A 23,498-nucleotide genomic window follows, 5' to 3' on the forward strand; every position below is an offset into this window, starting at 1 on the left:
ACATGGGGAGGAACTGGCAACCGAGCAGACCGCCTGTGAAGAATCTGACAAGAAACTCCTCTGCTGGATTAATTAATCCTGAATTTACAGACCCCTGTTATCTGGGTGTGATCAGATGAAATCTATGAATCAGCCTGCTGTCTTTTTGTTGCTGAGGTCACTTGAAAAAAAGTGTCCGGTGGAAGCAGGGGGGGTCGGGTTGAGCTGAAAACGTGACCCGGTTCAGAATCTAAAACATCTCACAGAGCTGAAGTAGCAGCGTTGGCCGCAGCTCAACCACCACATAAATGTTTTTAAAAGCTCTAATTGTTCTTTTCAGTTTTTTGGGAGTTTTTTTTGGCTACGCAAACGGCAAAGACCAAACAATTTCTTCTCCTGCTCTCTGCTTTTTATGACGGCCTTTGTAGAAAGAAAAGAGGGAAAAGCAGCAATGTTAATTGAGGTAAGGAGAGGGAGAGAGAGAAAAAAAGATAAGCTCTCCAGATTTGCCTGAAAGAGAACTGCCATTTTGTGGACTTGCGGAGGGGAGAATAAAACCAAAATTAGGGCTGGCGGCGGTGACCTCCCAGGACCCACAATTTGTCAGCGATCTGCGCGCTTTGTTGATTGAAATTTTTAATTTGGGTGTTCTTTAGACGGCCAGTGAAAGGGCATTGTCGCCAAGAGATGAACTCCCCTGCTGCTGCTGCCATTCAGCGCTCAGCCCCAGCCTTTTTTTTTCTCCTCTCCTTCCTTCAAGGGAAAAGGTGCCATGAATATGTTGTAGGGTGGAGGGGGGGGCGGCAAACGAGACATGAAATGGCGGATTAATTGAATCTCGTGTGAGCCTTTGGTCCTCGCAGCTGGACCGATGCTTTAGAGAAATACAAGGCTGCTCTAATTGTAGGGAGAGAAGCACAAAAAAGTATCCTTCAGATTCCTTCGCTTTTCCAGCGCGGACGGGAATGTCATTCAGCCTCATAATGGTCCTATTAGCTGCTTAACTCAGCGGCAACACACGGATGGGGAGGTTTTTCATGCCCCACTGTGTGTGTTGTGTGTGTGTGTGTGTGTGTGTGTGTGTGTGTGTGTGTGTGTGTGTGTGTGTGTGTGTGTGTGTGTGTGTGTGTGTGTGTGTGTGTGTGTGTGTGTGTGTGTGTGTGTGTGTGTGTGTGTGTGTGTGAAGGCTTGGTGTTCGTGCAGAGTGTTGTAGCTTTTTTTCTTTCCGTCTTTTTACAGCACAGACAACACTGTTTTTCAGAGAGGCGAGGAGTCATGTTTTAGTCTTTGTATCATCCTTATCAGTTTGCTGAAAATAAAAAAAATAAAAAATATATATTGCTTTCTGTCCCCCCCAAACCCCCTCCTCCTCATGTCCCCCCTGCAGCAACAGTACCACTCCAAAATCGATGTTCTGATTGACGATGCGTTCAAAGACATGATTTCCTCCCTCGTCACAAAGGTAAAATGTAATATTTATCCAATGAAACACTCAGGATTTTCTTTTATATTTTTTGATATTCCTTTTAACTATGGAGGGGGAGTGGGGTCAAACCTTTCATCTTTTAGTAACCATTAAAGATTTCTGTTCATATTCACTTGTTATTTTACTCTAAGTATGCTGAAAATGTTACTTTAGTTTAAGTTCAGTTTATTTTTTTATTTGTTTCATACTACATATATATTATTTTTTATTGAATTTTTAAAAACTAATTATTTAATCTTTAAATTTTATTTTTATTTATATCATTTTTATTTTATTATTATTTATATTTTTTATATTTGTGGTTAAGCTTAACTCTTAGATGGTAACATGATGGATTTATTCACTTTTATTTACCATTTAGATTTTTCCAATTATTCTTGATTATATTTTATTTTTATCACCATAAATTGAAACCAAGTTGTAGAAAAAAAAAAAAAAAATCTGACTGCATCGGCACACTTTCTCACCATTTGCCAAAGAAAATAAAAAAATATTTACTGACAATTTTATTTTTATTGTTTTCAGGATTAAAAGTATAATAAAACTAGAAAATAAAGAAAAGTAAGGCAGTAATTATGCCCCCCCCCCCCCCTCTCTGTCTGCAGTTTGCCGCTGTTCTAGACGGCGTCCTCTCCAAGCTCTCCAGATACGATGAAGGGACATTCTTCTCTTCGATCCTCTCTTTCACAGTGAGTAGCCTTTTCTTTTTGTTCCTGGAAACACAGAGCGCCGAGCTGTTTCTCTCACCGCTCACAGAGGAAACCTGTTATTTGCTGGAAACCAGATCTTCCTCAGCTGAACTTCAGTGTCATTCTTCTTCTTCATCTTCTTCCTCTTTCTCTTCCTCCTCCTCCTCTGAAAGGTGAAGACAGCTGCCAAATATGTGGAAGTCCCTGTGAGTCCGTCAATCTGCCTGCTTTTCTCATTATTCAGTCTCTCCGTCACCGCCAGTTTCCATATTTTTGTGTTTCCATCCATATTCGGATCAAATGGAAGCGGTCTTCTCATTCCGCCTCAGTCATTTACTTGTTGGGTTGTTTTTTCTCTTTTTTTGTAAGTTTGTCATCGCACCGTGTTAAACATGTGTGAAAGATAAAGAGGGTTTCTTTTTTTTTTATTATTCCATCTGCAGCTCCAGAGCCAAAGATCACACAACAAGCCTAATTAATTGCACTCTTGTCCTTGGAGATGTGTTTTGCTGAAGTGTCGCTTTTGTGGGCGGCGGCGTTCGGGTGTCGAGCGGTTAATGAACGACGGCGATGTGGCAAAGATCAGAGGAGGAGGAGGAGGAGGAGGAGGAGGAAGCGGCGACGTGTACCGCGCAGGAGTTTAAGTGTGGAGGTGATGAGGCGTTAACGTTTTGGCGGCGTTGGAGGTGTGAAGGAGAGAGAGAGGTTTAATCTCCAGATTTAGATCTCACAAAGACGAGGTGACCTCCTCGTTCTCTAAAGTGATAAACAGCTCAAAATTAACAAAGTACAATTCCTCTGTGATTTGTTTTTTGTTTTTGCACATTTTACATTCTTCATCTCTCTTAATATGAAATCTGGCAGTTTTTTAAAAAGCGTCCTCTGGGATTAAAGATATTTAAAATCTGGTTGTTTTTTTTCAAACCCTCTCAGGCTTCAATCCAAAACACTGAGGAGGAACATTAACACATAAGAAAAAAGGAAATGTACTTTTCCTCTCTTCCTCTGAGTAGTTTGGCTGCAGATTAAATGTTTTAGACGTCTACAATGAAAATACATTTCCTGTTGAATGTTCCAAGTAGTCGATATTGATGCTGTCTTCCAATGGTGGCAATAATGGTTACCTTATTGAAGGGTGTCTCAACCCATAGCGCCAAATGAATTCATGCATTCAGCAGCCGACCATATTGGACGATTTACGTCCATCCAGCGCCAGTGTTTGGTGGCGTTGCAGGAAGTTGTGCGTCCTTTGTGTACAGAAAAGTAAAGTGAGGCTTTGGATGGATATGTGACACGTCCGACTTTAATACACAAGGCCAGACTTCACGTCTCGTCGCGGACCTCTCTCTAACTTTTTGTCTTGTTTTGTTTTTTATCCGTGACCACAAGCTTTCAGTAAAAAAAGAGCTAAAAGGTTTAATGCAAAATACTCCTATTATTATTATATTTTGCCTCAAAACTATTCAAACCAGCACTGAAATTTGCTACAGCTGCAACACTTTTTTTAATAAAAAGGTTTGAATAGATTCATGCAGACAGAGGACCCACTGCCAGACTCAGAGCAGCGTCTGGCGGTCTGTCTGATACTGATAAAGTCTAATATCATTTATTTACTTTCCTTTCAGTGAAAAGTTTGAGTGAATCTGAGTTTGCTTCTGGTAAACAGTTTTATGTCTGGGGCTTTCATTGTGAAAGGTAAGAACACTGGGAGCCCTTCGGAGCCTCCGTGTTGTTGTTCACTATAGTGTCAGTTTTGAATATATCCACTAGAAACAACGGGATTGGTTGAGGTCTTTATTCGCTGTGTGAAAGCTCAGAAAAATCAACCTTGTTCTGAAAACAATTGACGCTTTTTCCACCTCATAATATTCACATCCTGTGGGAACAGACTCACGACAAAAACATTTTGAATACAGTGACATGAAATTGAATGGCACAAAAAAACCTCCCCCGGTGTGTAAAGGCCTTTAGAAGAGAATATTAAATACCACTCGTGTCTGTCGATAAATATGAAGCTTCACTGAGCAGCCAGTTAACTTAGCTTAGCATTAAAGACTGGAAACAGCTAGCCTGGATCGGTCCAAAGGCGACAAAATCCATCTACCAGCACAACTAAAACTCACAGATTAACACATTATGTCTTGGTTGGATAATTCGGACAAAAAACAAAGTGTAAAAGATGTAAATTCACATGTTTTTGTCCCAAAGTTTAGCAAAGTTTAGAGATATCAGATCATGTCTGATTTGATTCTTTTTGTTTCAGTCTTTACATTGTTTTGTTTTGTTTTTAATCCTACTCATTGTGCCAGATACTTTTTTTTTTTTACGTTATTATATATAAAATGACAAAAACAAAAGTATCAATCCTAATAGACGTAGTTCTCTCCCCTCATTTGTATTACAATTCTCATCTAAATTAATGCAAATGAGACTTCTGATACCCTCCAATAAGACTTTAGTATGTATGGAATAATATAAATATTAATGCATTTATAAGTTGAAAATCACTAAATAAAGAGTACAGAATAAGAATATTTAATAGTCCTTTTTCTGTAGAATTATTCCTGCATTTCTGTGTTTTGTATGGAAACACAGATGTGAGAACGCCCCACACTGAGTCACTGAACAGCTGAGATAAAGAGCAGCACAACAGTCTCACCTGACCTCCTTAATCCTCTGCCCCGCCGCGGTGCCGCCCACCTATCCCATCATGCTCTCTGGTTTCCGTCCAGACTTCCTCCATCCCCTGAAATTATAATGTAACCGCTACCTTGGCCTTTTTGGTCTTTTGTGTGGTGGGAACCTGACGCAGATAAGCCTCTTCTCCAGGTGGGACGGCGAGCGAGGGAGGGAGGGGGCGGGGCCTCTGAGTGTTTACATTTTGAAGACTTTTCTTTCTCTATATTCTAGTGAGAAATACTTCTTACTATCTGACAACTGCAACTAGTTCCTTCTTACTTTTATGTTTTGTATCAACGTTTTAGGAACTCTGGCGCCTTCATTTTGAACTTTTTGGGCAGGCCTTTCTGTCTTTCTTACTTTTCCAATCTTCAACAGATTTGAAAGCATAAACTTGTGTTGTTGTTTTTGATCCTGGCTTAGAAAGTAAAATCAACTTCTACTTTAACTTAATCTTTAGCTTAACATATACTGTAATATGCATTTTATTATCAAGAGGCTGCCACAACAATAATGGCCCCATAAAACATTAAAAGTCGAGTCATTACAACCTCCCTTTGTGTAAAGACCAGAACGATGCTTTTGGCTCCTCATTAGTCACCATCTTTTTCAGATGTTATCAGCTTTAGTCAGTGTAGTCGTTAGCCAAACACAAAGTGAAACTGTCACTCAGGGTTTGAACTACGGGGGAGATTGGGGAAGACCTGGACCCTCCCAAAGGAGGTAGCAATGACGGGATGGGGTGTGACATCATTCATCAATATATTATAGTTAAATATTACTATTTTCCTTATTCATGTCTGTTAGGAGTCCTGTTCTACCATCTGAGACTCTCATGAAGTGGACCGCACCATTTTAACATTTATGCTTCACGCATCTCTGAGTGTCATAAGTGTCGCATGGCCAAAGTGGTGGATGGATGGATGGATGGATGGATGGATGGATGGAATGGATGGATGAATGGATGGATTGGCTGAAAAGAGGAATGGATGGCCAGGAAATGGATGATGGATGGATGGATGGATGGATAATGGATGGATGGATGGATGGATGGATGGATGGATGATGGATGGATGGATGGCTGAAAAGATAGATAGATAGATAGATAGATAGATAGATAGATAGATAGATAGATAGATAGATAGATAGATAGATAGATAGATAGATAGATAGATAGATAGATAGATAGATAGATAGATAGATAGATAGATAGATAGATGGAGGTATGGACGGATGAAAAGATGGATGGATGGATGAAAAATTGGATTGAGTGATGGATATAGGGAGAGAGGAATGAAAAGATAAATGGAGGGATGGGTGGAGGAATTAATGAAGAGATGGGTGGATGGATGGATTTAGGAATGGATGGATGGATGGATGAAAAGAAGGATGGATGGATGGATGGATGGCTGAACAATTGGATTGAGCGATGGATGTAGGGAGAGGAATGAAAATATAAATGGAGGGATGGATGAAGGGATTTAGGGAAGGAGGGGAATGGATGGAGTTTTAGCTGTTATCATTATTATTATCATATTATATTTATAACCATAAACTGATTTAATATTTTCCTAGAAATTCTCCTTTCTTCAGTGTGATTGTAAATGACATAGTTACACTGTATATCTAATGCGTCTTATGTAATCCCTCATATCACTTCATGTTATTTGAATGCACAGGTGTTCACTTGTTTCCCCTTCAGCAGACGGCTCCATAGAATAGTATTTACATATTCTAGACGTCCAGGACCTGTATAGAAGTAATACTCCTGATCCTGTATAGAAGTAATACTCCTGATCCTGTAGAGAAGTAATACTCCTGATCCTGTATAGAAGTAATACTCCTGATCCTGTATAGAAGTAATACTCCTGATCCTGTATAGAAGTAATCTCCTGATCCTGTATAGAAGTAATACTCCTGATCCTGTATAGAAGTAATACTCCTGATCCTGTATAGAAGTAATACTCCTGATCCTGTGGAGAAGTAATACTCCTGATCCTGTATAGAAGTAATACTCCTGATCCTGTATAGAAGTAATACTCCTGATCCTGTATAGAAGTAATACTCCTGATCCTGTATAGAAGTAATACTCCTGATCCTGTAGAGAAGTAATACTCCTGATCCTGTATAGAAGTAATACTCCTGATCCTGTATAGAAGTAATACTCCTCCTGATCCCTGTATAATACTCCTGATCCTGTATAGAAGTAATACTCCTGATCCTGTATAGAAGTAATACTCCTGATCCTGTGGAGCGTCAGTCCTTCAGAGTGTTTTTCACACTGACTCACGCGTTCATCAGGACCGACGTGTTCACGCCTCAACACAGCCAAGAGACTGACAGCCACACACGCTCGCATCGAACATATGCAACGCTGGAAGAGCAGGAACACAAACATCGGGGGAGTCATCATCATCATCATCATCATCATCATCGTCATCACACAGCCTGCAGAAAAAGCATATGATAAACCGGTTAACTAGCTCCTGTCAGGGCGTTCTGTCGGTTCAACGTCCCGGTTTGAGTCTGACCGATACTTCAGTAAACTAACGGCATAAAATGACCCCAAGAAAGTCGTCGTTGTTGGATTGAAAAAGCAGTTAACCTGGAGTTCCCAAAGATCAAAGAAAGATAATTAGTCTTCTTTTGCTGTTGCGCCATAAAAATGAAACCGTGTCAAAATGTAGGAAAGTCTTTATTTAACCACACATCCACTGAGAGTGCTCTTTAGTAGCTGTTTAACCGTTTAATTGGAGCAAAATGTGATTTACAGACATTTTGCATGTGATGCGTGAACAAAATCCCTCTATGATTCAAAATAACTCTGTTTATGAGGCTAATATTCAGCGTTTGCCAACTGTCAGTGGTTCAGTCTCGTCAATATATGGAGATATTTCATATGTGGAAACATTTTGCAGTCACATATGGGCACATTTGAAACATTTCACATTTTAAATACCATAGTTCACATGTGTAAAAAAGAAAAAATAATAATACATTTATTTCATGGTTCTTTATGTAAAACTTTAAAATTTAAAAGCATGGATTAAATCCTGTTTACAGAATATTTTTGGTGATTTTTAAATGACAGATTAATTCATCAACTAATGGATCAACAGAAAGTGAACTGAGCGTTTGTTATTTTTGATGATTGATTGAAAATTGATGCAAATAGTTTCTGTTTTTTCTCAAATATGAAAATCTGCTGCTTTTCCTTATTTTTGATATAATTATAAATGAAACATTTTAGGTGATTATTTTTTTTTAAACTGTTGATCAGATAAGAGAATCAACATGGCTGCTGATGGACGTGTGGATGAACAGTGACGTGTTGAATATCAGCCTCATGAACAGAGTTATTTTGAATCATAGGGTGGATTTTGTGCAAAAATAAATATTTGCGCACACACAACGAGCACCTGGTAGAAATCAAATGAATCCCGGACAGACTGGTAGTGTTGTGTAATTACCTTGCATTTCACCGCCTTCCTCCTCCCCCGCTAACTACTCATTATCAACCCCCCTCCCCGCCTGTATCGAAACGCCGCTTAATTTTACACTCTCAATTTTTGTTGTTATCAAATGTTGACGAGCAACCGGGCGGCCATTATCCGGGCGCGGAGGGGGATTACTGGTGTTTGGCTACAAGTGGAGGAGACAAAAACAGGCCGAGCGTGACAAGAGCGCTGAGCTGCTTGTATGTCGGGGTTGTGTTTTTTTTTGGTTTTTTTCTTTCTTTCTTTCTCTCCTGTCGTGTTAAAGTCTTAATCTCGCTGGCTGGAACTGTGCCGGCGTCTCCGATCTGTCAGGCTGCTTTGTCACCTCGTCAGAACGAGAGAAAAGGGAGGTAAATGATTGAGACTAAGCCTTGAGGGGATGGAAGGAGGGGAAGATTGATGTCTCAAGTGACAACAAGGGCAGTAATATGTTGCCAGTGACACACACACACACACACACACACACACACACACATCTTGAATGGTGTAGTACAGGTTTTTCTCCGGCTTTGACCCTCTCCACATTCGTGCAGATGTATTTTTTTACTCGCTCTGTTTTGGAGCTGTACTTGTCTGGAAGTGTTGGATGGGGTTGAGGTTCAAGACTCTGTGCAGAGCAGTCAAGTTCCTCCAAAACAAACAAAAAAACCTGTTTTTTTGGGCTCCGGTGCGTCAGAGTTAGAAGCACACTCTTGTAATTACTGGTAGCATTAAGATTCAGTTTAATAAAGGGCATAAAACTAGGAGAAGTAAAAATCCCCTGCTTCTCAGTTCCATGTCATAAATCCTCTACTGTCTGTTCTCAAGTATTGTTGTTTTGAGATTAATCAACTGGTTAAATATGTTTGATTTAAATCTTCCAGTGCTTTTGAGGAGCACCAACCTTTTGTGGCAGCTTGAATTCAAAGAGCTCAGGAATGCTAGTCTCCAACAATAGACGTCACATAAAATGAACCCAAATGCCAATCTTTTCCTGTGAAGATGGAAGTTTATTTTGAAAAGACCGTGTGCATGTAACAAGATATCATACGGACCGCTGTACGAGGATATGTTGAGACAAGTGATGAAGAGTCAGGTATCGAGAAGAAAAAGGACTCAAGACTTTAAGACTCAGGACTCGATGAGTGGAAAGAGTTCAAGGTCACCAAATATGCATCAAGATAACACCAGTTTCTCAGATTATCCACCCATATCGCTCAATAACCATGCTGACAATGTTCGACATCCTGCTGCAGACGTTTCTGATATTTAGTGCGGATGGAAAACTCTGAAAGAGGTTCAAGAAAACACTTGTTATGGACAGAAAACTCCTGACATTCAAACCCCATTTTGAAATGTATCTGCCTCAGCGTGGACATGACCTTGAAGTGTCTGAAACTGATCAGAGACAACGTGACGAGCGCCGTAACAACGCCGGTTCGAGAATTCTGATCGTCATCTCGACCATCATCCTCGATCTGCCAAGACTCTCGACGCTCCGCTCGCTCCAGAGGATTATGGGGATTCTGACAGGCCTGTCACTCAATGACCCCTCCTCTCTGTGGTCGAACACAACACTAACACCACCCCTCCTTCTCACACTAACACACACACACACACACACACACACACACACACACACACACACACACACACACTCACACTCCAGATCCCCTTGCAGCCATGTGACCCCACTTTAACCTCTGGTATCTGCAGGTGTTCTCGTCCATGCGGTCCGTCTGAATTACAGCTGAGTCTCTGACTGATCTCCGTCTGTCACTTGGTGTTCGAGGCCTCTGAAAATAACGTTTGACTTTCATTTATCCAGAGAGGTTCAACTATCTTCTGTTTTATGTGACAAAATGTGTATTTTGTTACTTGGAAAAATTAGCTTAAAAATGATTAGTCATCAAATAGTCGCCGGTTCATTTTCTATTCACCAATTAGTTGACTGGAAAACAGTTTTCAAACCTGTGTGAGCAGTAACAGTTCTATTCCTGTTCATGGTATTTAAATAAATAAAAAACATTTAGAAAAAGAACATAACTATATATTTGTCATTCCAGAAAATACTGGCTCTTTTTCTTTCCATAAGTAGGTTTCAGAGTTTAGTGGCCAATATATTGACCAAAAATGATGAATTCCCAAAATTCTGTTTCTTTTTAGAATGTCTAAACAATATGTTACCAAGTGTTAATGATTTACAAACTACTATTAACACCTCATAACCTGATATGTAGAGCATATATTCACAACAAAAGAGAGGTTTGTAGACAAACTCATTGTAAATAAGCGGTTAAAGCAAAATATCCTGGAAAATGATCCAACAAACAACGATCTTTCACCCACAAAACCTATTGTTCCCTGTATGAAATGAATAGTCAAAGTTGATTTATTTTTCACATAACCTGCATACTTTACTTATGGCACTTTGGTACTTATTTTAAACCAATTGACAACCTTTTCCTCAAACTAAGTAGTTTTGTTGCCTAAACCTGAGTATTTCACGATCTCTTGTAAACCTAACCGAGGAGTTATATTGCCGTAACCTAATTAAGTTGTTTCCTGTGAAGACGAAAGTTTATATTTAAGTCTTTATGCATGTTACGAGCATAAAATTGACACGTGTTGCTCGACTTTCGTAGGAAAGCGCATGAAAAATGAGTCGGAACATTTTTTTACAAGATATCAAATGGAACCTGCCATGGCAGCACATGCAGGTTTGATGACTTTACATAACGTTGCTTTCTTCGCAACTCGTTTTAAACGGTTGAATGATGCAAAATGGAGTTGCCGTGTTTGGTTCAGTTGCTAAAGTTGATTAGCTTGCTAGCTTGTTTTGCCTGCAAATGTGATTGAACCCTGGATAAGAGCAACGGTTTCAAATGTGTGTTGAGAGACGTGGATGGTAAGACGCCGTATACGTCTCTGGTGTGGACCTGTCAATCAGTGTGTAGCCCCGCCCTAAAGCATCCCCTGCTTTATGGTCTGTTTGACTCTAAATGGAGCATCATTTAGTAAATGAACATCATGCTGTATTGAAGAAGACTTGAAACTAGAGATTGAGACCATAAACTCATGTTTACAATGTTTACTGAGGGAATAAATCAAGAGAGAAGTAGAGTCATTTTCTCATAGACTTCTATACAACCAGAGGAGTCGCCCCCTGATGGACACTAGAGAGAATGCAGCTTTAAGACACTTCCACATCAGCTTTACTCGGCAGAACGGGTAGAAGGTTTCCGACGGTTCCGGCTGCAATGGTTGATATAATTCATCAGAAAATAAGGACTCATGACTGTATGTCGGACCCCAATCTGTCCCAACAGCTAGATCATCACTGAAAATGTTCTGGAAAATGAGGGGGTGAAAACCTTGTTTCAGCTCTACGGCATTGGGTATTTATGGACGATTTCACAGATGGAAGTGTGCAACAACTGCACGGACTGATCAATGACAAAAATGTACATCAAGCGTACCTTCAGATGAACACTTTGTGGTTGTTTATTTTGTTCCCATGAGGATCACAAACTCTCCTCGTCAACAAATACATTTGTCGACCACAGACCATCTCCATCACCACCACGAAGTCACTTTGACCATGTTATCAACATCTAGTTCCTTTTTATTTTTCCCTCAAACATTACCATGTGAGAATTTATTTTGTGTTGTCTTTGAAAACCAAAAAGGTTACAATCCCAAATTTATAATCAAGTCTCCAACCAGCCTTTTGCCCTTTTAAGTGAAGCCAAAAGGTTTCTGTGATTTATCCGAGGCTCCATTTCCTTGTTTTTCCACGGGGGACCTGACGTGCCATGCTCAGCGGCGCTGCAGCAGAACAACAACCACCCCCCCAACCCCCATCCCTTGAGGGGGTAAAGACGCACGCCGGCTCAGAGAAAACGGGTGTGAAAGATGTCAAAGCAATTACAATAAGCATTACAGTTGTAATCTCCCCTGACAACAGGGAGTGTGAATGAACAGGGCTCCACTCACTTTCTCCGTCCTCTGGCTTCTCTCAGCCGGACGGACAGCTGCTTCCTCTGCAGGCGATGTCTCCTCCGCTGCTTCAGCTCCGAATGCTTCTACGTTACTCCTCTATTTATCTTCTTCTTTTCACCCGTTTGATCCCGTGTCCCTTTAGACTGTTATCCTTAACAAACACACAAATGAAACATGTAGTCCGGTGTGCGTCAGTGAGGAAAATGCTTTAATAAATCTTTGCTTCGCATTATTTATCATGAGCTAAATATGAATATATTACTTAATGCGTTCCCTCAAACTCTGTGTTTTATTGTGAAATCAGTGTTTGGACATTTACGTGCTTTTGAAGGCTGAATTCTCGAAAACAGACTAGTTTGTAAATTGTGTTATCCGACATCTGAAGTCAAAAGTGTGTTTCTGTAAAGCTGAAGAACATCCACGTCTCAGTCCAGCAACAAAATCATACTTTGTTTAATTGCAAATGATCCTGAATCAGAGTTTAGAGGAGACCGAGACAGTGAAGCTGATAGAGCTAGTGAATAAATAGAATGAATGTGATTAGAGTTCAATTCTGAACTACTAGATATCACCATGAAACTTCCCCGGTTGGTAACTTATATTAAGGTTTAATTTAACTTAGGTTATTAGTGTTTTGTTGACATATTAGCGTCAAAGGTTTTTACAGAGGGAATTTTAGATATCTCTTTCTATCGCTTCAAAAATCAGAAAATACTATCAACAGCCATAAAAAAATGCATTTTTCTCCATGTTTTAAGAAGTAAAATGTTGAATAAATCAGGTTATGAATGATATCTGAACAAACCCCTCTGTAGAAACCTTCAGAATATAGAGAGGAATGAAGCTGTAAAGTTTGGTGTATGTAAGAGCTACTGAAGGGGAGATTTCTGGATCAGAGTCTGAGAAAAAACTCATTTAGAGAAAACGTCCTTTAAAGATATGTTTAGTTAAATTACATACATGTTGAAGACTCTACAGGTGAATAGGGTAAAAAAAATAACTAATAGATATCAACATGAAACTTCACCAGCTGATTACTGACATTAAGATGATTATTTTTATAAGTTTTCTGAAATGTTATGTTTAAATATGCGAATGAGGCGTTATCTAACGGTAACTTTTGGTGAATTTAGGAGAAATCTACAGATGCAAATAGACAAAGTAGTAAACTAAATGTTTTACTTCCACTAGTCTGAAAGAAAACAAAATAGCCCAAAATCTCAAAATTGACAAGTGCATGAAAAGATTTGTGTGGGGGATAAATTCTGACTTCAAGGCAACATGAAGAAGAATGTGTTTGAACAAAGTCATTTTAATTGTCATTTGTCATGTTAAAGGAATGATTTAGCAAAACATTCACCCCTGAGACGAACTCTTGCTTAAGAAAACTATCCTATTCAACAAAAATGAAAAAAAAAAAATCTGAACTTGAACCCGAACGTGAACTGCAAAAGTAAATAAGACGAAATGAAACGAAAGATGAAACCGCCTCAGTAATTGTTACTGCAGGTCAATGGAGCCACACTAAAAACTCTGAAGCCATGTTTTGTTCTCTTCAGAATTTGATCAATACTGTGTTCAAAAACTTAATGAACTACATGAACAGACTTGACAGAAAACACACTGTGATGTCTTATTGACCTTGAGAAACTCACAACAGTAAAACTTAACAGGAACAAAGTTACTTACCGTGCCTTGATTGCTTCTCACGGTGCTTTTGTCGTGTGCTACAGGTGTCAACTGACACAGCGCTGCACACACTCCGCAGTGTGTTGTCGTCAAAGAACACAACTTTTTTGTTAAATATTCTTTTAAGTACGGCAAGAAATTGAGAATTTGCTCTCAGGCTTTAAGGGTAGATTTTGCTTTTATTCAAACCTTGATAATATTACACATTCAAAGAGTTATTGGTCACGTTAGTGAAGTCTAAGTGGAAAATTCACTTCAGAATCGAGACGTTGAGCGGTGTTACTGAATCTGTTTAATCAAGGTTGACTCTGACTTCCATCGTGTTGTCTCGGTCCTCAGCAGAGAGGACAAACTGTCCTCACCACGGAGACAAACAAAAGGTTTACAGTCGGCCGAGTAAACGAGAAGAAAACTTCTTGATTCATAGATGTTATTCTCCAGAGTTCACTTGACGGATGTCCAAAGCCACTCATTCGGTTCAGACAGGAGAGCTGTCGTTTGGTTGGAACCAGAGTTTGAGTCCGGTGTTCACACCAACCCAAACAGACCAGGGTTCAGTTGAACCGGACCAAACCAGGCTGGTGTGAACGCGCCCTTAAAGAAGCTAGTGATGCCTTCTGTGCATTGTTGTGTGTTTTTCCGGTTTGCGTTATTATTTGGGGGTCTGTATCATCTCACTGTAAATGAATGACTACATTTGAAACCTCACTGTTGTGCATGTGTGCAGAGGTCATCATGTGCAGCCAGTCTGCTGGATGGCTTCTACTGTAAGTGTGATATCAGCCTATGAAAAGCATGGATGAAGTGAGATATGTGCACCATGTTAACATGTTCAGCACCAGGCTCTGCAGACTGCTTGTTGTGCATGTGTGACTTCGTTCTTTAGATCCAGCCTCAAGCTTCTTGCGGTCGTCTTCAAACCTATATGTGTGTCTTCTTTCCTGCAGAAACCAGGGATGGATCTGGCCGACACCTACATCACCTTCATACGGCAGAACCAGGACATCCTCCGGGACCGCGTCAACGACGAGCTGTACATCGAGAAGGTCTTTGATGTGAGTGCTGATCCTCGTTCTTAAAGACAACTCAAGTTTATCCCAACTTGGGTTTTGTTGTTGTGGTTTTGTGCACAATTTCTGAGTTCCGTGAAAACAGTGGCGTCACTAAAAGGAGGTCAGAAGATTGGAAGCAAACGGTTTAATGGAGGTCATTAAAAAAGTGAGCACACGTGAAATGTCAGTAATATCCATTGTTAATACGGGGATTATGGTTCAAAGATGAAACAGGAAGGCGGCCTGCAAACTTTGATGGAAGGTTGTAGTATAAGACACTACTCTACTGATTCTCTCTGGATCCATTCATTTGAGACAATTGTCATAGAATAGTAATAAGTTTCCGTCGATACCTACATTTTAAAGGAATTTCCAGAAAACCATCAGAAGAAAATGACGAATGCTCAAACAGCAAGATAAATAAACGGTAACGCTAATCCTCTCGTTGGATGCCGTTTGTGGCGATCTGCCATTATTATTATTTTTCTCTCCCTATAAATGTTCATTTCACAACCAAGTGACACCTCCCATTTTGTGCCAATGGGATTCTGGCATCCACCTGATTAATCTGCACCTCATCATTTAAATAGTGAAGTCGAAAAAACGAAATGTCGGCCATGTCTTTGTTGAGGATTCACTATTGGGGGGGGAAACTAAAGAAACTGAACAGAGATCCTTTTTTTGGTTTTGGTTGGAGAGAGGATTTAATGAGAGAAAAATATAACATTGAGAGAAAAACACATCAAACCGTTGGAGAAGAGGATCACAGCGCCTTGACGATATGTTTCTGGGTCATTTCGACTTCCACGGTGAAGAACCCAAAACACTTCCACACTACACAAATTGTACTTCCAAATCTGAAAATATACAGAAAGTTGCATAAAATACCACTTTTAAAAAAACTGTGGACAAGACTGGGAAAGCAAAATAATGCGAAAAGGAAAAACAAAAGTGCAGAATGTAAAGCTCTCCACCTATCAGTAAACTCCATCTACAGAAGAAAAAAAACTAGAATCAGTGAGCCTTTAGATGTAAAATACAACAAAACAATACAGTGATGTTTGTTTTTTTGCAGATGATGTAAAAATAAATTGCAAACAAGTTACACAAATTACACTTAATTTATTCTTGACTTAAAATCTGATGTAACAACAAGATTAAAACCTGCTTTTCTAATGTTTATAGGGACGTAACCTTTGAGAAATGAAGGGAAATATGTAGAACGCTGCTTTTTGTGACGGAGAAAAAGCAAACTGGAGCGAGGTTAATGCGAGCGGCGGCGGTCATGGCTGTGACTCTCTGACTCTCCCGCTGAGGATCCGAGCACGAGGACGTAAAAACATAATAAAGGTCCACAATTGATTCTCCACACGGCTTCACCCGTGAGCTGCGTTCACGGCCTCGTCAGACAAAACCCACGCTGAGAGAGGACGTTTCTCCTCGCTCAGATAATCAGAACAAGTCTCTCGATATCTCAACAATGATCTGTTGTTACGCTCATATATGCTACAAAATCTAAACACAAAAACACCTCCAGTCTTTCATTCATTTCCAGTGTCTTTCACTCAAACACAAGCTGTTATCGATTTCCTGCGTTCTCTTCCTTCCCTCCGTCTATTTCTTTTAGGTTAAATGTTCTCCGTTCCCGCTGCTCTCTGCTCACAGACGCTGTGTTTTGAGTTTGTTTTTTTTAAGATCAGCAAACAGCTCTCAGATCTGCAGGATGCCGAGCATTTCTTTACCTCCGTCCTCCTCCACCTCTGTCACGTCCTCTGTCTTCACCGAGGCTCCCAGCAGTCGTCGTCTTCTTCCCTCTCTGCACTCGATTTCCTGCCTCTCAAAGTGTTTTCTTCCTCTTTAGATTAAGAATCACTCATATCCAGAATATGAGTCCTCTCACCACTTGAGATTGTTTTATTGTCAAAGCCGCCTGCATAATTTAAATTGGTAAAATCAGTTTAAAGATGGAGCTGTTTTTTCTCTTATGTTCCCGTTAGCATTTTTCATAGTAACTCTACCTCCATTTTTGTCCCGCTTTCCCATTAATACCACACTGGTGGGAAGCAGGTGAGGGATCATGTCCTTGTGAGGGAATATGTTTAACCCTCAAAATCAAAGTCATGTCTGCCATTGAAGAGTTCAGCGACGTGGGGTTGATTGTCCCATGTAGACCTGCCATCTGTTCTTGGAGGAATTGTCAAAATGTTTATCGTCGGAGTAAACGAATGTCGTTCGCGTACCCAATGTTGACTTATTTTAAGCGTAAGAAAGCCTTTTTAATGACTTAACAAACGTACGTATTTTAAACCAAACCCTGAATTTTTTCCTAATCCTGACCAAGTTGTTTCCTATAAAAATACGTAAATAAGTTTATTTTGAGAAAAACTGCGGAAATTGACATGTATAAAACGATACTCCTTGTTGGTTCTATTTCTAAATAAATGCTTTGAATAGATTTAGAACAGGATTAGAATGCATTCACTGTATTTATAACTAATTGTCTACCCATCCCTACTGAGATAAACAAGTTAGAAGTGAGAACAAGTGGATAATCACAGTAAATCCACGTAAAACAATATAAAAAGAGGGTTCCTGTTATCCTGACGAGTAGCGTCTCGTGTTCGTGTGAATATTGTCTCTCTTTTAAATGTCGGCTGCAGGTAGAAACACCAAACACACTGAGGAAGCTTTAGAGAGCTCCAGCCACTTTTCTCTTCCATACAGCAACTTCTCCACCTCAATAAAACGTAAAACTTTGTCAAATTCCCGTCGTTTGGAAACACTTAGCTTGGCGTTTTGTCATAAGCTCTCATTGCATCGTATCTTTTTTTCATAACATGCAGAGTAAACGCTTGAATGGAAGCTCACAATCCTTCACAGTCAGGTGTTGGTGTTGTTGGTGTGAGGTTTGATTTCTCCGGGTTTCGGAGCAGCAGCAGTTCTCTTCGAGGCTGCAAACACCGACTGCTTCTGTTGACCTGTTTATCACTTAGTGAAACACCGAGAGCCGTCTGCCGGCTCAGCGGGAGGAGTCGCAACCGCACCTCCACCTATCCGTCCACGAGTCCACCCCCACCTCCATCCCACGCTGTCCGTTTTTCTGCACCCCCCCCCCCCCCCCCACCTCCAGGATTCAGATTTATAAGAATATATTTTAGTGCAGAGTTGCCAAACAAGCCTCGGCTCGCCGCCCCCGAGTCAATGCAGCGGACATGGCAGCTCAGACCCTCGCACACATTAGCGTCACGGAGCCGAGCGATGGATTTCTGCCACCCGTCGCTTCCTCTGAGGGTTCAGGGTATTGTGGCGGAGGCTCGAGTGATTGTGTGTGTGTGTGTGTGTGTTTGTCTAATAGAGCTCAGTAGAGCCCAGTCATGCACCGATGAGGAGGAGGAGGAGGAGTGACGGCGGGGCCTCAAAGTGTCTCCACTCAGCCCTTCAACATAAATCACACACGCACACACGCACACACTGAGTTTGTGTGTAACAAAGAAAGTAAACCTCGTGTTCATACGGCGGCATCAGGCCTCCCGCCAGGTGCATTATGGGTATGCTGTTGTCTTGTTTACCTGCGTCTGAGCGAGTCGAAGTCAAACTCGTATAGAGCGCCGTCTCTTTAAGTAAAGGGTTTGTCAACAAGGACGTATATAATAAAGAAGAAGAAGAAGAAGAAGAGGCCGTTAGAGCGAGTGAACATGTGGGGGGGGGGGGCGTCAGCACGCCGCTGTAAACACGTTTGCTTTTTTTTTTTCAGCGTGTGCATGCTCACATGTGCCTGTTTGTCTATTTGTGTACAAGTGCTCACCAGGGAACGCCTTTGTGTGGATGAGGAGTGTAATGCATGCCCTCGCACACACACACACACACACACACACACACACACACACACACACACACACACAGCTCCATCCTCTTCTCCGTTATGAAGCAGCTGACGAGGACGAAAAAAAAGAAAAATGTGCATCTTTTACAGGAAGTCATTTAATCTTCTTGTTTCCTCTTTTTTTTTTTAAACCAGATCAAATGTTTGAGATTATTCTGCTTTTTTTTGATGCAGTTTTTTTTACATATATTTTTTGAATGGTGTCATGGCAGCTCTTGCTCAGTGTCCTACTGAACTAGACATTGAGCCCCAAGATGCTCCGAGACGCTTTACAGCAGCCCACTGCTCCTAAATACTTAGGATGAGTTGAATACAAATTTCATGCATGAATTTTTTTTATTTTAAGTCAAGACAAAAATAAAGCAGATCAAGAAAAGACATGAGCATGTATTTAAGATCATTGTAGTCCAATATCAATATCAAATACAATTTTCACTTTTGAAGATCAAAGACAAAAAAAGCCTTTTTTTGTTTTACTACAGCGCATCATTTTTATTCATATTTTCTAGAAATAAAAGTCATCATTTTGACAATTCAATCAAGAAAATGACACATGATAAAAAAAAAACACAAATAATCTCATGTCTCTGCTATTTTTTATGTAAGAAAATAATTTCAGGACTCAATTCAAGCACTTTAAGACTTAATAAATAATTACTTTTGATTTTAACAAAATGAAAATTCTTTTTCTAATTTGGTGCCAAAACCAGAATATGTGTTGAATGTTTAAATGACATCATTACTGTGACACCATCAGGAGAACCAGCCTCCATTCATCACATAGAAAATTGTTTCTGACAGGACTAATGCAGACCCACAATGCCGTGCAGCCCCCCTCCTCCCCCCCACATATTCCCCTCCATCTGTTTTCACTCTCGTCCTCCTAATCAGCTCAATTAAGGAGCGTCTTCGTACTCAATTTCCACGACTGTTAACGCGGCTCACGAGGCGACCGTCAGGCAGCTGATTAGCCGCTCTGAAGGAAAACTCGCCTCCCAGAGACTCAAATAAACGTTTCATTGAGCGGGCGGAGAGAGGGAGGAGGAGGTGGAGGAAGGAAATGAGAAGAAATCATCTCAGGAGCAGCAAAATATCATCCAGTAATTTCCACATCCTCGAAGCATCTGTTAACTGAAGAGCACAAGGCGATTGTCAGCGAGCTGATTAGCATACAACTCCAATTCCAGCGGGAAAATATTTAGTGTGAAGAGATAAAGAGGAGGAGGAGGAGGAGGAGGATATGATGAGATGAAGGAGGAAGGGAGGATGAGGGAAAAGGACAATACTGAAGCTGTCACACACAGAGTAGAATAAAAAAGAATAAAACATGTCACGCAGCACATGTTTATTTAATCACCATATTTCATACGCAAAGGTATTTCAAAGGGCTTCACATGATGCATTCAAGACATGTGGAAAAGCATTAACTTCAATATTAATAATCACATTATTTTACACAAGAGTAAAAGTGTTGTTGTGCATTTCTTGGGTTAGTTTGGTTTTATTATATTGGGTCTGTTCAATCTGACCGCAAATCTTGAGGATGCTAATTTGCTGTATGTGCCACTGATTTAATTCAAGGTGCGTCGACGCAATTTAAAAATGCTTAAAATGTAGGTAGGAAACAAACTGTGGCGAAGTTACGTCTCCACTACGCTTCATCAACGCCCAGAGACGAGAAGGAAAAGGAGAGAACAGTGTCAAACTCTTGCAGCCACTTTCACTTCTGGTTCCAACGCAGTTGTGCAAGTTCTTCTGCTTTAGCGCCAGCAGTGCACATCCAAAAATATCATCACTTGAGGACATTTTGAATTACTTGGGAGTGTCTCTTGGTGTAGACGGCTCCGCTGGTTATCACTACTCCTGCTGGTCAACATCCAAAAACACAACGTCATGTCGACTGCTTTTGTAATTACTCCAACTGACGGATAGATAAACAAGTTAGAAGTGAGAACAAGTGGATAATCACAGTAAATCCATGTAAAACAATATAAAAAGAGGGTTCCTGTTATCCTGACGAGTAGCGTCTCGTGTTCGTGTGAATATTGTCTCTCTTTTAAATGTCGGCTGCAGGTAGAAACACCAAACACACTGAGGAAGCTTTAGAGAGCTCCAGCCACTTTTCTCTTCCATACAGCAACTTTAGATGGCGGGTGACGGGTAGACAAAGGTCCACACCAGAGGGTTTGAATATATAAATAGTTGTCATTGCAGGCGTCAACAATCCTCAAACCGAAGCATCAGTTTTCTACCATCAAGCTAGCACGATAGCAGCTAGCTAGCACTACATAGCTATAGCTGGCTAGCCAGTTAGATTGTTTTCCATCTCAAAATTGGTGGTTCTTGATTTATTTCTTATTATTGAACACCCCATGTTGAAACATGTGTAGAATAATTACAAAAACTCTGTCCACGTGTGCTTTATTTGTATAAACTGATCACATATTGGGAATCTAAATGGTAACTGTAAGATTACAAAAGGGCCAGGAATAAGGTGGAAAGAGACTAAATTCTATTAATATAGGCCTATCGATTTCACTGTGCATTCTATGCCCATTAGCTCTAAGAACACATTTTAAATCACACAGTTTTAAAAGAATGAGTCACACTAAGGTAGAAGTTTCTGTCCCTTCGTTACCCAAAGAAAACTTTTCTCCTAAATCCAACCTATGCTAAGACTTGCTAGAAATTTAACCACTGTGAACCTTTTTTTTCCTTCTTTTCAATATGATAGATAATATGAAAACACTTGAAAATTACTTTTGACTCTAAAAGAGAATGCCCTTTGTGTTTTTGAGTTGGACTTGAATCAATAAAAATCTTCAAGGACAAAGGTTTGGAACACGTAAAAGTGCACACAACACATTAAAAATCATCATCAACAACCAAAAGCGAACATGTTGAAAATAAAAGCTAGAGTTGGGAAGTTTTAGCATCTGTAATCTGCTTGTTTCTGTTTCTAAGAAAACAAAAGCCTTAAAGCCGAAATAAAAAATGTGGAAGTTGAATTCCGTTGGCGCCGTATTTCTGAGCGTCTTATGTCTTTTCAGATCACAAGGTAAGACGCTTTCAAAGAGCAAACTTTCTGTGTTGATTCTTTTTGGACGGAGAAGAAATAAGACCAGGAACTGTGATTAAACTTGAATCCTCCTTTGAAAGTCAACGTGCATTTTCTTGCATTTAGTTAAGACGCTGAATGAAGAAAAATGAAAAAGAAAACCTTCATTACTTACATTAAGGAGCCAGTGTGAGGGAGGTCAAGGGTCACTCCCACAATAGCTGGAATCAAATATTTGCGTGACCCCCGTGTGATCACGGACGTGTTTTGGCTTTTGTCAAGTGCATGAAATAACCTTTGGACTGTTTTTTTCTCTCTCAAATTGGAAGGTAATTACAGTTCTTGTCAGCGTGAAATTGAGTCTGCCGGCGGCTCTTGAAGCAGATCTGAATATTACGGATCATTACTGTGTCAGAGCAATTTCCCTGAGCATTCTTGTTTGACTGGTAACTCAATAAAGCCGCCCCATTGTGTGCATTTTACCAGCAGTGTGTGCCGTAAGTGAGGATCGCTCTTCAGGTGAGAAAAGGTGCGTTTGATTTCCCTGCAACTATAGCCTGGTGGCAGAAGGTGTGAAGGAAGAGCGTTTAATGAAAGCTGCAAAGACACAATTTTATTTTTCTTCCTCTTGAAGGTCAAAGCCGAGCCGTGAACTCTTCCCGGCATTCAGGAGTTTTGCATTAAATTGCCACCCTTTAAATAAGTAAACGTTTCACCCACTTTGAGCTTTTGCCGTTCTGAAGCTGCGCATCGTTTGACCTCGCGTTGAGGTGTCGTCGGCGTGACTGAACTGAAGCGAGTTGGTTTTCAGAAAGCTGCCGGAAAGCAAACAGGCGATCTCCTGAACTCCTCCTGGAGGAGAACGCACAGAAATGACAACCATAAACTGTCCTTGTTCAGAGAGCATCCATTAACATAATGTCGCTTTTCTTTTCAAATTCATGTTCTTTTTGAGGATAAACACGGCGTGGAGTTTAGAGATGCTCCTCTGGGTGGCTTGCTCTTGGTTTTTCTGACTTCAGAAACAGCTCGAGGATGCTTTCAGGACGATGAATGAAGCCTCTTTCAGCTGGTTCCTGTAAAGAATATGCTCTGGTGGTCTGAGGTCACCTCCTCCACACTAGAACAGTCTGCTATACAGACCATTTACATGTATGGCTGACTCAGAAGGCCATGCTTTATCCCTTTTAATGCTCCAAAGCTTAATGCTTTAAAGGGTATGTGTTAAAAGAATCAAGGTTCTGGCTTGCATTTGTCTCATGGGCAATTTGGATTTATTGCTTTTTTGGTTTGGCTGTTGACATTATTTTTTAAATATCAGATCCCAGTGTGAACTGGTCACGATCTTAAACGCAAAAGAACAATAACCAAGACGTCGAATGCAGCACGGTGTTGTTTACACAAGTCATTTTTGTGTATCACACATCTCTTTTGAACATTAGGCGTCACCTTTTTAAAATAGGTTTGGTTGCATCTTTCAAGTCTCCCTCGATACATTCAGTATA

General features: G+C 40.4%; 1 protein-coding gene across 4 annotated transcripts in view; it reads left to right on the plus strand.

The window, feature by feature from the left end:
- The window catches only part of cadps2 (Ca++-dependent secretion activator 2), a 165,363-nt gene that overhangs the window by 137,876 nt on the left and 3,989 nt on the right, over window positions 1–23,498 (plus strand). For all 4 annotated transcript variants that reach the window (XM_054619217.1, XM_054619214.1, XM_054619215.1 and 1 more), the window contains 3 exons: window positions 1,367–1,441; window positions 2,071–2,154; window positions 14,948–15,055. In XM_054619217.1, the coding sequence (XP_054475192.1) occupies window positions 1,367–1,441; window positions 2,071–2,154; window positions 14,948–15,055 (267 nt within the window). The remainder of the gene's footprint in view (window positions 1–1,366; window positions 1,442–2,070; window positions 2,155–14,947; window positions 15,056–23,498) is intronic.

Source organism: Anoplopoma fimbria, chromosome 19 (assembly GCF_027596085.1).
Source record: "Anoplopoma fimbria isolate UVic2021 breed Golden Eagle Sablefish chromosome 19, Afim_UVic_2022, whole genome shotgun sequence".
NCBI classification, from domain to species: domain Eukaryota; kingdom Metazoa; phylum Chordata; class Actinopteri; order Perciformes; family Anoplopomatidae; genus Anoplopoma; species Anoplopoma fimbria.